Raw genomic sequence first — 14,267 nt, 5'->3', positions numbered from 1 at the left:
ATCAAGGAACCTGGTCCAGGAATCTGCAGGATGGCTCAATAGCCACGTCGGGCCACAAGGCCTTGCCTCATTCAGGGATGCCGACAAGGACTTTGTCCCTTTTGCAGCTTTGGCTCAGGGTGCAGGCGGATGGAAGGCAAGAGACTTCTGGCCTTCACAAGGCCCAGTTCGCAAGGTGTTAAATGGGCAGGGATTCTCCCCTCCATTCGGTCTGGGGGATTCCTGCCTTCCCCAGGCTCTTCCCATAATAGAAGGCCCCAGGATAAGTGCTCTCTTAAAGCAATACCCCCCTTCTTGTTATGGGACTGTTCTGAGCAGCCTTGGGGGGGAGGGAGGAAATTCTTAAGCTCCAAATCTGTGGTTCTGCACCCACGGTCCTTCGAACCCTATGACATTGTCTCTGTCTAGCTAACCTTCTGATGCTACTTTGCAGCCGCCTGTCGGGGTGCAGCTCCCTTTCGTTCGGCTGGGTCTGGCTCTCGATTTGGCTGCTGTCCAAATACTCGCAGAAATGCTGAGTCCTCATTGCCAATCTTTGCCCGGGGGGAATCTATATGTTATGTTTTCCTACCTGGGTGGTGGTGTCATTTCTACCCCCTGACCCCTTGAGTGCAGAAATTGAGTCAAAGATCTTGCCTTCTTAGATTGTGGCTTTCTCATGATTGGACAAGGCTCCATCTCTTGGGATTTCTCCCTGGAGCTCCCATTTGGAGCGGACTGGCCTCAGAGGGCAGAAGCGTCTGTTTCTGAAATCTGTAAGGTGGCCACCTGGTTCTCCTCTTCATTTGGCCTGACCTGTTGGATCTGCCCTCATTTCATGATACTTTGTTGTCTATTAGGGCTTCCAGGACAGCTGTAAGGTAAAGCACCTCCATCTGCTCACTGCTTGCAACATCTGTTGTTTGTAAATGGTGTCACTGGATTGGATGGGAAAAGAGGGACGGCCGACAAGGGAAAACTACTCGCCAGTAGGTCTGCTGGCTGTAGTCAGCCCGTCTCCCATCCCAGCCTTGACGGAGGCCTATCTCCCTGTCCTTGTACTGGAAGTCTGTAGTTGGAATGGAAGTGGGTGGGCAGTGTATCGCTTGTACACTGGCCTTTCCTGGCAGATTAGTTACCTCATTGCATCTCATAGGGAAAACTATGACAAACAGAACTACCAGTGACTAATATTCCCTTATTAAAATAATCCTGAGGCATCCCCATCCTGTGACTCGCAGTGAGAGGCTGCAGGTGTGTTCTGAAATAAATTCGTAGCAATGTCCTCAAACTGTTCAATATCTTAATGCTTGTATCAGCTTATTACTTTACCAACTGATGGCATTGTGTGTGACAAATTTTGCTTAAATTACCGCCTGGGGGCAGGTTAGCCATTTATTTAAGGTAACCAGTGTTGCGCTTGCTTGTAAATACCTGTCCCCTTTAAAAAAAAGAAAAAACAAAGAAATCTTCTTACATTCTGCCTGAATGCTCAGCAATGAAACATTAGTATTTACCCATTGAAACAGTTTAAGAAAATAAATCACCTTCAGATGTATGTCAGATTATGTCCCTGTATTCTAAACTGCTTTCTGTTTCGTCTCTGCCAGGGAGACCTTTCATTACACTACTAGCCCAAATGTGTATTATGTAGCCGCTGTGTATTAAGACTAATAGCTCTGTTGCTGTGGGTGATTAATACTCCTTCAAAGCAGGACAAATGACCATGTTCTTTGGTAGTCAACTGAGCATTATCACTCAAACACTTATTTTCCTTGGTTTAATTTGTTTTTTCAATAGAAAAGCAGAGAATGGGAAATTAGGATGCAAATTGCTAATGGATTCAGGAATAATATTATTATTTGATAGTGCTCTTTACTGTGGATCTCAAGGAAGTAAGTAAATTTATCCCCAATTCATAAATGGGGAAACTATGCACACACACTTGGCCAACATTACACAGCTGTTCAGTAGCAGAGCCAAGATTCGAACCCAGATCTCCTACATTCCCGTGCAGTTCCTGCTTCACGAGGCTCTGCTGCCTTCCATTAAGAAGCTGAAAATGTCTAAATGCTATCATGGCCTCAAGTTAGAAACATCCTGTGATTTGCTTGACCCATTTGCTGGGACTCTGTTATAAGGTACAAGTCACTCTGGTACCTAAGGGACTGAAGTGAGTATGAATGACCATCACTGGTACAGTTTCCTGTGCAGGAGCGAGTGCTATTTAATGGTTGTTTTTTCTGGTGTTTTATTTACAGACATTGGTTTACTACAAGGTTTTTTGTTTAGTTGTTTAATATTTTTTACGCTTAGAGGGCTTTGATGTGAGTAGTTCACCCCTGAATTTCCCAGGGCACTGGCAAATCACCAAAAACCAAGTGAAAGGAACACTCAGTGAACTTGAAGTCAAGGAAATTCCAAGCTGAAACTCAGTGTCAGATCTCCGTAGTTCATCAACACTGCAAGGATAAGAACAGTCCCCAGTTCAAAAAGCTATGTGTCTGATATTAAGCACACGGCTCATGCATTTATAATCAGGCACATGTGCAAGGATTTTGCTGAATCAGGGCCCCTGTGAAGTTAAGGACAGGATATCAGCTCTGACCTTTAGACTTAACTGAATGTCATTGCTTTTGTAGGTTTAAAGTAGGCTGTTAATAGGTCATTTGATGAGGCCTGTGATTTAAAGACTGAAAACACCTTATTTTTCTGATGGGGCAGAAATGGAGCATGGTAAGAGGCCATAATTAGACTCTTTGTCGTACACCAGAGGGGTAACTTTGGAGCTGTTCTGATCTATTAGGCAGATAGGCTTGGTCATGTATTGTTTATCTAAACCCTGCCCCATGAGCCTCTTGTATGTAGCCAGGTCCTTTCCAAACTATCGGAAGAGAGAAGCTCTTGTTATAACCTGTTCCATTTCATGGCTGTAATCAAATGCAAGTGGCTGTTTGCATTATGGAAGATTGACAGAGTAATCTGAAAAATAGCCAGTTGCCTTTTGTTCTTTGGGGATGTTGTTCTCCGAGGGAGGGGGAGGTGGAATGTGCCAGGGTTTTCTCTTTACGTAGGAGAGAAATGGGGCTCCATGTGGGCTCAGATGTCGTTTGTGTGGATCAGATTGCAGGATTGGGGCCTCAGTCAAACATGGGGGGTGGGTAGGTGGGAACAGAAAGAAAAACCTCTTGGAGTTGAACTGAATCACTGTGTGTATATTTTACTGTGATTAGCATGTGATTTGCATTCATATTTGAATATATGAATCTATTCAGAATAGAATTCTGTAATTAGGATGAATAAATTGTGTAATTGTTCTGCGTTAAGTGACAGATGGCACAGCCTAAGGCCTGTCAAACTCTGTATGAAACGAGGCCCAGCAGCAGCAGCTAAGCAAATAAACTGGGGCTTGAAAGAGCCCTTCAGAACACAGATTCACTCTTTGCAGAAGCCAGGTTCCTTTAATTCAGGTTTCCAGCCTGGTTATAACTCTGTGTGTGTGCGCGTGCGCTCGGGTTTCCTTCCTGCTTCCCTTTTGATCATTTGTACCCTAGACTAGAGTGACTTCCTCATTTGAAAATGGGAAAATAAAATGACAGAAACATGGACTCTCCCAGACTCCCCCATATGCACCGTCATTCAGACGGAGCTGGGCCGGCTGACTCAGTAGCTTGGTAGAACAAACGGTGCTCCTCCTTCTCTCCTTCACTCTCAGGAGGGCTTATTTCTGGAGTAGTTTCTTTCCTTAAATAGCTAGGAAATCAAAACACATGCTAGTATCACCACAGTTTGGCTGGAACGTCCCGGTTGTGCAGCGGGATTGTACATTCGATTTTTCTGTGATAGAGACACAATCTATGCTGGTGTGTCTAAATTGTCCTTTCATGTGGGCGAGGTACTTTGTTCATTTGGGGCTCAATCACACAAGCCGATGAGTATTCTGACCCTGATCCAGCAAAGCCCTTAGAGCATGTGCTTAGATTTAAGTACATGAGCAATCCCATTGACTGTGATAGCCTGGGCCCTTATTCAAGGTACTGCGAAATGGCTTAGGTAGTTCACAATCTTGAAACAAAGTCTAAAGTCTGCTAGTGATCATGCAGATTGCTGATGGTCTGAGTACTGTGCAGGAACATGCATTTCTGGGAACAGTCTCTGGTCCGCTCCTAATGCAGGAATACGTACCAGCAACGTCTGCATGCATAAAGCATAAACTATGGTGCAATATTACTGCCTCTAGTTTTGAAGAATGTGAAGTGGAGAAGGCTTATTTAGGTAAAGTGGGACTTTCTCATGGTCTGGTCAGTTTTTCTCCACTCAACAACTTTGCTATCTAAGTGGAGTTTCTCTGGAATTAGAATTTTAACTTAAACCTTGCAATGCACCAGAACAATTTCTGAGCTTTCAATTTATTTCGCTAGAAGGAGAGTTTCTCTGTGCCAGACATTACTCCAGTTGGGTTCAGCTGTACTCTGCCCTGACTGATGGCTGTTCATGACATAGAAGAAATTAAACCAAGCTGTGTGCAAAGCTGGTAAATGATCTTGCTGATTTCACTGCAAGGTTGTATAGACTGTGATTTCACAGCCACAAGTTTTCACAAAAAGAGCCATGCAAAAAAATGTGAAATGTCATGTTTTGAGGCAAGAAATTGACCCTTATTCCAATGAAATTTTGGCCCTTGACATTTCAAAAATGTAATGCCTTTCAATTGAAAATTGAACGATTATATCCATTTTAACTCCAAAACGGTCAGATTTGTAAGCAAATGTGATGCTGCACAGTTGTGGAAGCTTTTTTTCTTTTTCTTTTTTGTTTTCTGGAAGTTTGAGCTATTTTATGAAATAAAAATGCAATCTAATAGCTTCAAATGTTGAGAATTTTAATTACTAAAATTTCATAAGCCCTTTTGAAAGGTATACCTCTACTGAATATACCTAGAGGGCCAAATTCTGTACTGTTACACCAGAGGAACTGCAGAGAAATCAGTGGAATTAATCCAGTTTTACACCAGTGTGAATGAGAGTAGAAGTTGGCCTAATGTTTCTAATTGAAACAATATTGTATCTGTAGTGATGAACCTACAGTTGTAAGCAAACCTGATCACTCTGATGGATCATATTATTGTTCTCTCTTGTCACGCGTTGACTTTTCAGGCAATATCGCAATTTACCTGGCTTCTTGGAGCTGAAGCTCATAGCAGGCTGTATTTTAGACACCGTGTGTTCTGTATTTTTTTTTAAATCAAATACATGCTAGTTGAAAAACCAGAGGGAATGTTGTGTTTGTCCTGATGTCATACCTCTGCCATGTTAATGAGCGCTGTGCAATGCCGACTTTCAAAGGTGTTGAATACCTGCCAGTACTGTAGATTTCAACAGCGGCTGCAAGTACTCATCACTTCTGAAAATCCGACCACAAATAAATATCCCTGTCCTTTTGACCTGGACCAAGGCTTGAAATTATTTTGCATTGTGCCAACAGGCTAATAATTGAAGTGTTGTAATCCTGCTGTTTTTGTTGTTTTTAGATAATTGCTTATCAGCCCTATGGGAAGTCGGTGGATTGGTGGGCATTTGGAGTTCTGCTCTATGAAATGTTAGCTGGCCAGGTAATTGAATTTTAATTGATTCCCATGGGATTTTGTTAAATTCCATTGTGAGCAGCTGTCGAAGAGCAATTTGTTTTGTCCCATCAAACATTGGGACGGGGGAAGTGCTGTGTGCTTTGTGCGGTGCTGGGGATCAAGAGTCGTGGATCACAGTCATGGGGAGAGGCTGCAAATCTGGAAGAGATCAGTCATGAAGAGCCCAGAGAAATGAAAGGCAGCTGACTTCCTACCTGAAGATCATAGACACAAACATTATTCCAAGAACAATGATATGCCACTTAATCTGTCTTCTTTCTCTTCCTCCCTAGGCGCCCTTTGAAGGGGAAGATGAAGATGAACTTTTCCAGTCCATTATGGAGCACAACGTAGCCTATCCCAAATCCATGTCCAAGGAGGCTGTGGCAATCTGTAAAGGGGTAAGGGGCAGCCTTGGCTTTTCGCATGGGGCAAAGAATGTATGGCTTGGTTTTTATGCAGCTAGGTGCAGAGTTGCACATGCAACTGCATGCCTAATTCAGGGTGCTCTCCCTACAGCGGCTGTCCCACATAGTGGGACCGCCCATACAAATGGCTAATAATAGTCATTTGTGAGCAACTTGTGCGCACAGGCCATGGTTACTGAGCTCAATACAGGAGTAATTGGGTGAAATTGCTTGGTCTCTTTTATACCAGAAGTCAGACTAGATGATCTCATGGTCCTTTCTGGCCTTTAAAATCGATAAGTAGCTGTAAAAGGGGCCGTCCTGCTTGCTCCATCTTCAGGCTGTGATATCGCAGTCCACGGGGGATTTGCATCCTGTGGCCGCTCTGCGTAGCAAACTGTGGTGCGAACGTGTCTGCCTCCGGGGTGAAATGCTGCCTGTGAGTGTTCTGCCTTTGACTTCAGTGGGCTCCGGGGTTCATTCTGGACATGAAAGCATACGGGTTCTAGTGGCTCACCTTTCCCTCGGAGGGCATTAGGCAGTGCTGTGTATTCAGTGTCCAGTTGCCAGCCATTTTGAACAGCTGCAGCAGAGAGATTGTGCCACCTTAACGTGTCTCTTCCAACCCACCCCTCACACTGCTCATGGGGTTGAGCGCCCTTCCCCGCTCTGTGCGGGAGGGAGAATGTGCCTCAGAAAGCAGCTGCTTTCCCCTTCCCTTCCCTGGCTTTATCCCTTCTTCCCTGGTGATTTACTGTGTGTGGACGTTCCCAAGAGGGGCCCTCGCGCCGCCCTGGGAAGAGGCAGACTCCTTGTGCTGCGGCTTCTCCCGTTGATTGGGAGAACACCTGCTGTGTGCTGCTCCCGTCTGCTCAGTGCCGCGTGGGGGGCACAGAGGCCCCATATCAAAGGGGAGTGTAGCGCACAGCCCTACGAGGCAAAGCAGTGCCAGTTCCTGGAGTAGGTCCCCCATTCTGATATGGTGTGGGTACCACAGGCTGTTTACTGGCCAGCCTCTTCTGCACAGGGGCCTCTCTGTTATTTCATGCCTGTCTCAAAGAGTTCTAAACACCTGTTGCCTTTTTGTCCCAATTCGTCGTCCTGCTGCTGTCACACCAGCAATCCTGGCAGGAGGTAGATTGGGGTCAGCACGGGTTGGTTTGAGCCCAGCCGTGCACCCCCCACCCCATTCTCTGCCTTCACTCCCTTTCCGTCAGCCCTATCTGTGCCTTTTGGGCAAACAGTCCAAGTCTAGTTTCCAGAGCTCTGCGGCTGTCCTGGCTCGGCTGTTTCTGCAGAGCTCTCCTCTCTGATACTGATAGGACCCTGTGGCAAGAGAAATAAAGGTAAAACATCATCCTGTGCTTAATCGGTTTATTAATGGGTCTCCTCTCCTCTAAGCAGTTCCAACACGTTCAGAAGCAGGACCAAACTCTTTATTTTCATTGCTGTCTTAGGCCAGGGCTACACTACCACGTACTTCGGTGTAGCTGGCATCACTCAGAGGTGTGAATAAGCCACCCGCCTGAGGGACGTGCGCTACGCTGACCTGAGCACTAGCGTGGACAGTGCTCCCACGGCCTCTCACGAAGAGGGGTTTATTGTGCGGACAGGAGAACTCTCTCCCGTCGGCAAAGTGTCTGCACCAGACCCATTACAGCGGCCCTGCTGCACTGGCCTAGCTGCGCGGATGTAGCATTTCTCATGTAGACTAGCCCTTGGTGGTGGTACATGGACGTCGAAGGGCGTGACCTTGCAGCTGAGGGTGTGGGGATGCAGCAGTCTCTAGGCAGCACTTGGGCATGTCTTTGGCGTTTGGGCTGCTTGCCTTCCAGTTAAGTGGGAGTGGAGGGGGTGAAATGTGGAAGCTGAAAACAGGCACCAGACTTGGGACCATTTATCCAGAGACCCCTCTACCACACTGAGTGGCAGCAGGGGCAGTTCATGAATCTGTATAGACTTAAAACAATATCAGGGCCAGGATCTGGGAACCTTCATAATGATATTTCAAACTAATTTTAAGGTAGAAAGTAAGGCCAGAATCCTACAAATTTAAGTGCCCGTACATGTATTTTGCAGGATCAAGGCCTAATTTTTCCTTATCAAATGGCTTTTGCAATGAGACCCTGTATGGAGCAGTGTCCTGAGCTGGGAACCAGCCCTACAAAGACTTAAGTGCATGGCTAACTTTGTTTGCACCCTAAGTGATCAAAGCACATTAGAGTCTTGATGTGGATGTTTATTATTCAGGTTTGACCCCATTCCTCAGTCAGCCAGAACTCAGCTGCAGTCCAAGCTCTTTGAGCATTAGATTATTGTGTAGGGTGCTTGCTTTATTTTTAAAAACTTTTTATTTTTGTTATTTTTAAAAATGTCAAGCTGTCTGTAACTCAGAAAGTAGCACTTGCCCCTGTTAGTGGAAAACGACACAACCTGCGATTAATATTGCTGCTACAGCATTGTGCAGCTCCCTCTCCCTTTGCAGCAGGACTCACAGTGTGTGTTACCAATGGGAATACCGGCTCTTTGGAGGGGAAAAGTTGAAGTGCTCCAGGTTTTAAGTGGGTCAGGGGGAAGTGATTGTTTTCCAGGTCACTTGGCAGTCAATTTCAGTGAAAAGTAGCAGGCCAGTAAAGTCTGTGTGTTAATTTAGAAGCCATCATATTAATCTGAGCAGGAGTTTCTGCCAACTTGCTGGTTGTTAGCGGGGGGAGGAGGAGGCTATTTCTCCAAGTCTGGCATTAATGAAGAGAGGAAGATGTTTTCTGGTGTTATGCTAAACATCATTATCCCCACAGTGCTCCAGGGAGTAACACTGGCGAGTGATTAGAGATCGGAGCAGTGATAAATCTAGCCGTCTGCTTTATTTTCTGTCACATCAGTCAAAACCTGAATGCTGTAAATCGACAAGAAGAGACCATGATTAAAACATCTGCAGGATATAGCTGTAATGGCTTTTCTCACTTCTGGCAAATATGAAGCTGCATGGAAGGAGATTTAACTGTGCATACAAGTCTGGTCTCCTTTGTAAATTCTTTCTTTTTTGTCTTGTGTACTTTGTGTAGACAACAAAGTGGTGGTTCAACACACATATTTTTCTGAGCTAAAAAGATACAAGGGACATTGCATTTTTCTCCCATTGCTCCCTGCTCCCCCACAAAAAAGCCGACTGCAATTTTAAGATGCCTCAGTAAGCTGAAAAGACAGCCCTTGTCCAGACACATTAGAGGGATCGGTATCTTCAAGTTAATGAGCATCTAAGTCTTGTTACTTTTCCAGGAAAAAGTTTCTAACATACAAAAACAACCCAGTTTCAATTAAATGAAAAAAGCTATTGGAAAAAGCTCTGCCTGTAAACATGAAAGGTTTTGTATATCTCAGCCAGGATGTCCAGGAACAATTGAAGGGGGATTTTGTTGTCCCTACACAATTTTAATCGTATGTCCTAGTGCCAGTCATTATTTAGTGTAGTCTTAGATGTGGCTTTGGGAAGTCAGGAGATGGAAAGCAATTTCACACAGAAGGCTCTGTTTCTGCATGAGCCAAATGGTAAATGTTGATCAGATGCACTCACTGGCAAACAAATGGGATACTTAACTGCGTCTTTGACTCTTCATTAAATGCCACTTACTAGATCAAATGTAATAGTGCTTTCCCTATTAGAGTATCAGCTGGATCAGGGCGGAGGGGGTGTTTTAGGAGAAGAAATCTGAGTTGTTTTGAAGTGGGGGGGGAAGGGGGAGTTAGACGTAGTAACTATTGGTTTTATTGTGTATAGCTCTCTTTGTGCAATCCATTCACGCTAAAGAGACCAGAAATGCTGGTTCAGCTCTCAAAAGCCAGCAGTCTTGCTGGGCAGACTCCTGCCATCAGACCTGTGTCCTAGATGAAATGACAGGTTGGTCTTCCATCCAGACTACCTGGCATGTGACAACTACAAATATACCCCTTCTCTTTTTGAGGGATGCATTCTTGTTTGTGACCCAACTGGTTTTCGTAAAGCCTGTGTTTAGTGGATCACATGTGCACTCGATCACTGGCATAAGTATAAACTATTTTCTTCCCATCTGGAGATTTTTGAATGTGCCTGAACAAAGTCACTGTTTCCAGGTGAACAGATTGCCTGTGAATACCAGGTCCCTCTTGAATCTCTGTTGATAGCAAAGGCAGGAAGTGCCAGGGCTTTCTCAGTAAAATCTACAGGTATTTTGAATGGTATTTTCAATGGCTCAGATGTCTGGGTGGGGAAAACATCATATAATATATAACTAGCACATTGTTTAGGTCATTTTAGTGGTGTAATAGATACATCAGGTGATTCCACATCCCACTACTCCTATGATCTATTGGTGACATGGATACTGAAGTAACACACAGTATCTGATATTTCCAATGGAATCTTTATCTTTTAATAATGTTGAAAAGCTGATAAAATGTTTTTTGTTTTTGTTTGTTTGTTTGGGGTATTTTGGGGTTTTTAAGATTTTTAACGTCTGTTTTAAGTGACCCTGATAATATGGGAAGATTGCCCGGGAGGATACATCATTGGGGTGATGTGTTTGTGCCGTGCTGTGGTGACATGCTGAATGCCATGGCACACTGCACGATGTAACACACCAGTCCAACAGGCTTCATGCAACTGACTAATTCTGCAAGTGACCATTCACAACATTCTGGTGATAGTCAAAATTTTCCAAATTTTGAATTCTCAAAGACCTATTTTTGTCAAAAAATCAAATTTTGATGGGGAACTTTCAACTAGTTCTGCGACAGTCTGTTTGATCCTAATGCTGTCTTTGCTTTTCTTTATGTCTGAGGGTTCAGCTCAGTTTCGATTATCCCAGTTTACAGGGACACAAGTTATTGCGACTATGTTCCAACCATGAGAAGCTGGGAAAGAGAGAGATCATGGCTTTCAACTGTTTAGGCCTGTGGTTTTCTTTTAAGTGACGTTTCCCATCTGTTTATCTCTTGGGATAACTGGCAGATAATGAAGACATTAGAGATGCTCTCGGTAGGTAATGAATAGGCAATGAACATACAGTGGAGAGAAACCCAGCTTTCAGAACAAGACACCATGGTACACAAGAACTGTAAGTGGTAATCTCCATATTAGTGACGTGTCTAGTGCATGCAATGAAGTCAATATGTTGCCTGCATGTCATGTGAGCCAGACACTGAATTTAGAGGGGGGCAAAGATCTGTTCAGGCATTTCCACCTCCCAGTGCTTTAAACAAAGCCCTCAAAGATGTAGCTCCGTTTGCATCTCCATTGGCTAATTCCATTATAACTTGAGAAGTTAAGGCCCCAGGTCAGCAAAAGTACCTTAGGGTACTTGGTTGAGAATTTTGCTGCATTAGGACTTGAATCAGTAGACGCTGACCACATAGTCAAGATAAGAAATTATGTTTGTTTTTCCTAGACTACATAGTTGTTTCTTGAAGTGTACCATGGTCCTTGAACATGTGTTGGTCTAATACAGTCCTCTTAATCTACGGTGATGTGTTGTATTCACGGCATTAGCGTAGGGATTAAACCAACTTGTTCCTATTTAATACAAACAATGCCAATTATTCTCTTCTATAAGTCAGGAGACTCAATCTGTAGGCTTCATGGGCTTCTGTATAACAATAGCAGATGGTGACTTCATGCTAACATGAAGAATAAAAGCACAAAAGGAAACTGGAAGATTTAATTTCTGGGTGCATGTATCAAAAATACAGAAGAATAACTGCATCACAATATAGCCCTGTGCAGCAATGCTGACAGGTACATCAAGTAGAAAATTAATCTTTTATAATTCATTAGCCAGGGCAAGCTGTTCAGAATGTGGTGTGGATTTGTGTTTACTTTGGGAAATTGTGTGTTTAACAGGGAAATTTAAATTTATAAATTGTATGTGTGTCTGTGTATGTGTGTTTGTATGTTTGAAACAACTACCACCAAAAAAACAGCAGGTAAACTGTAAGATTTTGGCTAGTAAAACCTAATTAGTAAATTAATGTAAGATATATTTACTGCTGTGTATGAGAAGCTGATTGTAAAACAGTAGATGCAATGGAACAGATGCTAGTTCAAATTTTAATGTGCGCCCCTACAATAGTCAAATTTCTCTCTTAAAACAAAGATCTACCTATGAGCTAACATCCAGGTCTCAATCTAGAGAAATTTAGCTCCATCAACAGTTTTCTGATATCCTGCATTGGCGAACGCCAGCTCCAGTAGACAATGCATGCAATACACAGCATTCAGTCTAATACCGGCTGTGGAAACAAAACAGTTATTCACATCTGTTATTAGAACTACAAAAAATCCACTCGTGAAATTGAAAATTCTCTCCCTAATTCTTCAATGTTAAATTCTCTTGTGTGAGGAGAGCATGATAACTTGGTGTGCGAGGAAAGAGATAAGGGAAGTCAGGGATTGTCGTGTAGGAAGGAGCAATGCTGAAAGGTGAGCGAGATTTCCATACAAACCCAAGTAGGCGTTGAAAAACATTTTGGCATTTAAATTGCGACCATCAGATTTTTGTCAAATCTGAACTAGAAGCATATCCTGCTGGTTTCTCAGCGAGATGCCATATTTCTGCCATACTGCCTCCACAGGATCTGATCCAAGTCAGTGGGTGCTGAGTAGGCTCAGGTCTTCAGAGGAGTCACGTGGCTGAAACATGTCTCGTTTCTAATTCACTATTTGAAGTGACTCATCCTGCTTGGCATTTTCCCTGCTGAATTTCATCTGTAGGAGTCCCAATGCTTGATGTTTCGGCGTAGGCCCTGGTCGTGCCAACATACATGTGCTTAACTTCACTGCCATGAGGAGTCCCATTGACTTCAGTGAAATGAAACATGCATGTGAGCATCCCCAGGATCAGGGCCCAAGAAAGAAGACCCCTCATCTAGCTCTTTGCATGTTGGCTGGATGTAATCCAAGCTGATATTGCATGTGAAAATCAAATGTAGAGATGGAGAGAGACTGCAACAGAACGAAACAAATTTGATGAAGAGTTCTCAGTGGACATTGAGCAGGGGGTTGGGCTAGATGACCTCCTGAGGTCCCTTCCAACCCTGATGTTCTATGATTCTGACATTTTAGAGTCTCAAATTGTAGAGGAAATGCTTTGTAATAACTTCCCATTGATTCATAGATGACTTCTCTCACCGTTGTGATTCAACTGGCAGGATTTGACTTATCAGCGAGGGTCTGATCCAGAGCCCTGTGAGGGGGATGGAAAGACTCCCATTGACCTCACTTAGAGGTGGCTCAGCATCATAATGAATATAGTGAATGCCAGAGCAAAGATCTGAAACAGGGAGTCTCCCACTGTTTGGCACTGCATAGAGTGGAGGGGAGCCAAAAGAAAGCCACGTAACAGCCTCCATCTGGGGCTTTTGACCACCAAGAACAGCCCCCTCCCTGCCATATGGGACAGGTGGTGTGGCCCATTCTTGTACTTCTAAGGCTTGTTCACTCTGGTAGGGGAATAGGGGAATCCATATCAAACGTTAAACAAAAACGTGACTACATTTTTATATATAGGCTATTTACCCTACTCTTCTGAATGAGCAGGGACATTTTTGCTTTTATTACATCAGCATAGTTTATTACAATGTAATTTTTATTCTTATTATTTATTAATTTTTACAATGACTTGAATACTTCAATATCAAATAAGACAATAGTATCCATCAACAATAATGAGTAAGTAAAACAGGTTCGGTTCCCCCCGCTCTGAGTCCTATCATCAGTGTTACCCTTTTTCTTCCTGATCCAACTCTACCCCTACCCAACCACAGCTGTCCTGTGCTCTTGGCAGCCACAGTTACAGCGTCTCTTCTCTGACAGAAGGGGAGGACGAGGGAGTGATGCTGTACTGGACGGACACCAATATCACTTCCTAAGCTTGCTAATGGGATGCTGTGACCCTCGCCACTAGCAAATTAGCACATCTTGTCTGGAAGATGATTGATCAAGATCTCAGAAGCCAGGGCCCGCTGCCTGACACTTTGCTGCTAGCTGCTGGGATTTCCAGAGCTGATGCCGAAGCCATGAACGTTATTTCAGTAGCCACTCAACCTCTGGCACTGAAGGGGTTAACCTGGGCTGGTTTCCCAGCTGACTGGGTAATGAATGCACTGCCACTGGCCACCAGGGTGGTGGTTGGCTCCAACCTTTTTACTTCACTTCACATTTCTATTTCCGTTTTTTTTTAAATTATTTTATTTTGCAGGCTTTTCCCTGCCATTAGGTCTGC

General features: G+C 43.9%; 1 protein-coding gene across 2 annotated transcripts in view; it reads left to right on the top strand.

Moving 5' to 3' along the window:
• Nucleotides 1-14,267, top strand: part of PRKCB (protein kinase C beta) — a 250,814-nt gene that overhangs the window by 203,854 nt on the left and 32,693 nt on the right. For both annotated transcript variants that reach the window (XM_048866172.2, XM_048866171.2), the window contains exons 14-15: nucleotides 5,510-5,590; nucleotides 5,899-6,006. In XM_048866172.2, the coding sequence (XP_048722129.1) occupies nucleotides 5,510-5,590; nucleotides 5,899-6,006 (189 nt within the window). The remainder of the gene's footprint in view (nucleotides 1-5,509; nucleotides 5,591-5,898; nucleotides 6,007-14,267) is intronic.

Source organism: Caretta caretta, chromosome 10, assembly GCF_965140235.1.
Source record: "Caretta caretta isolate rCarCar2 chromosome 10, rCarCar1.hap1, whole genome shotgun sequence".
In the NCBI taxonomy this organism is placed as follows: domain Eukaryota; kingdom Metazoa; phylum Chordata; order Testudines; family Cheloniidae; genus Caretta; species Caretta caretta.
The sequence above is the reverse complement of the archived record's forward strand: the minus strand, read 5'-3'. Positions and strand labels throughout refer to the sequence as shown.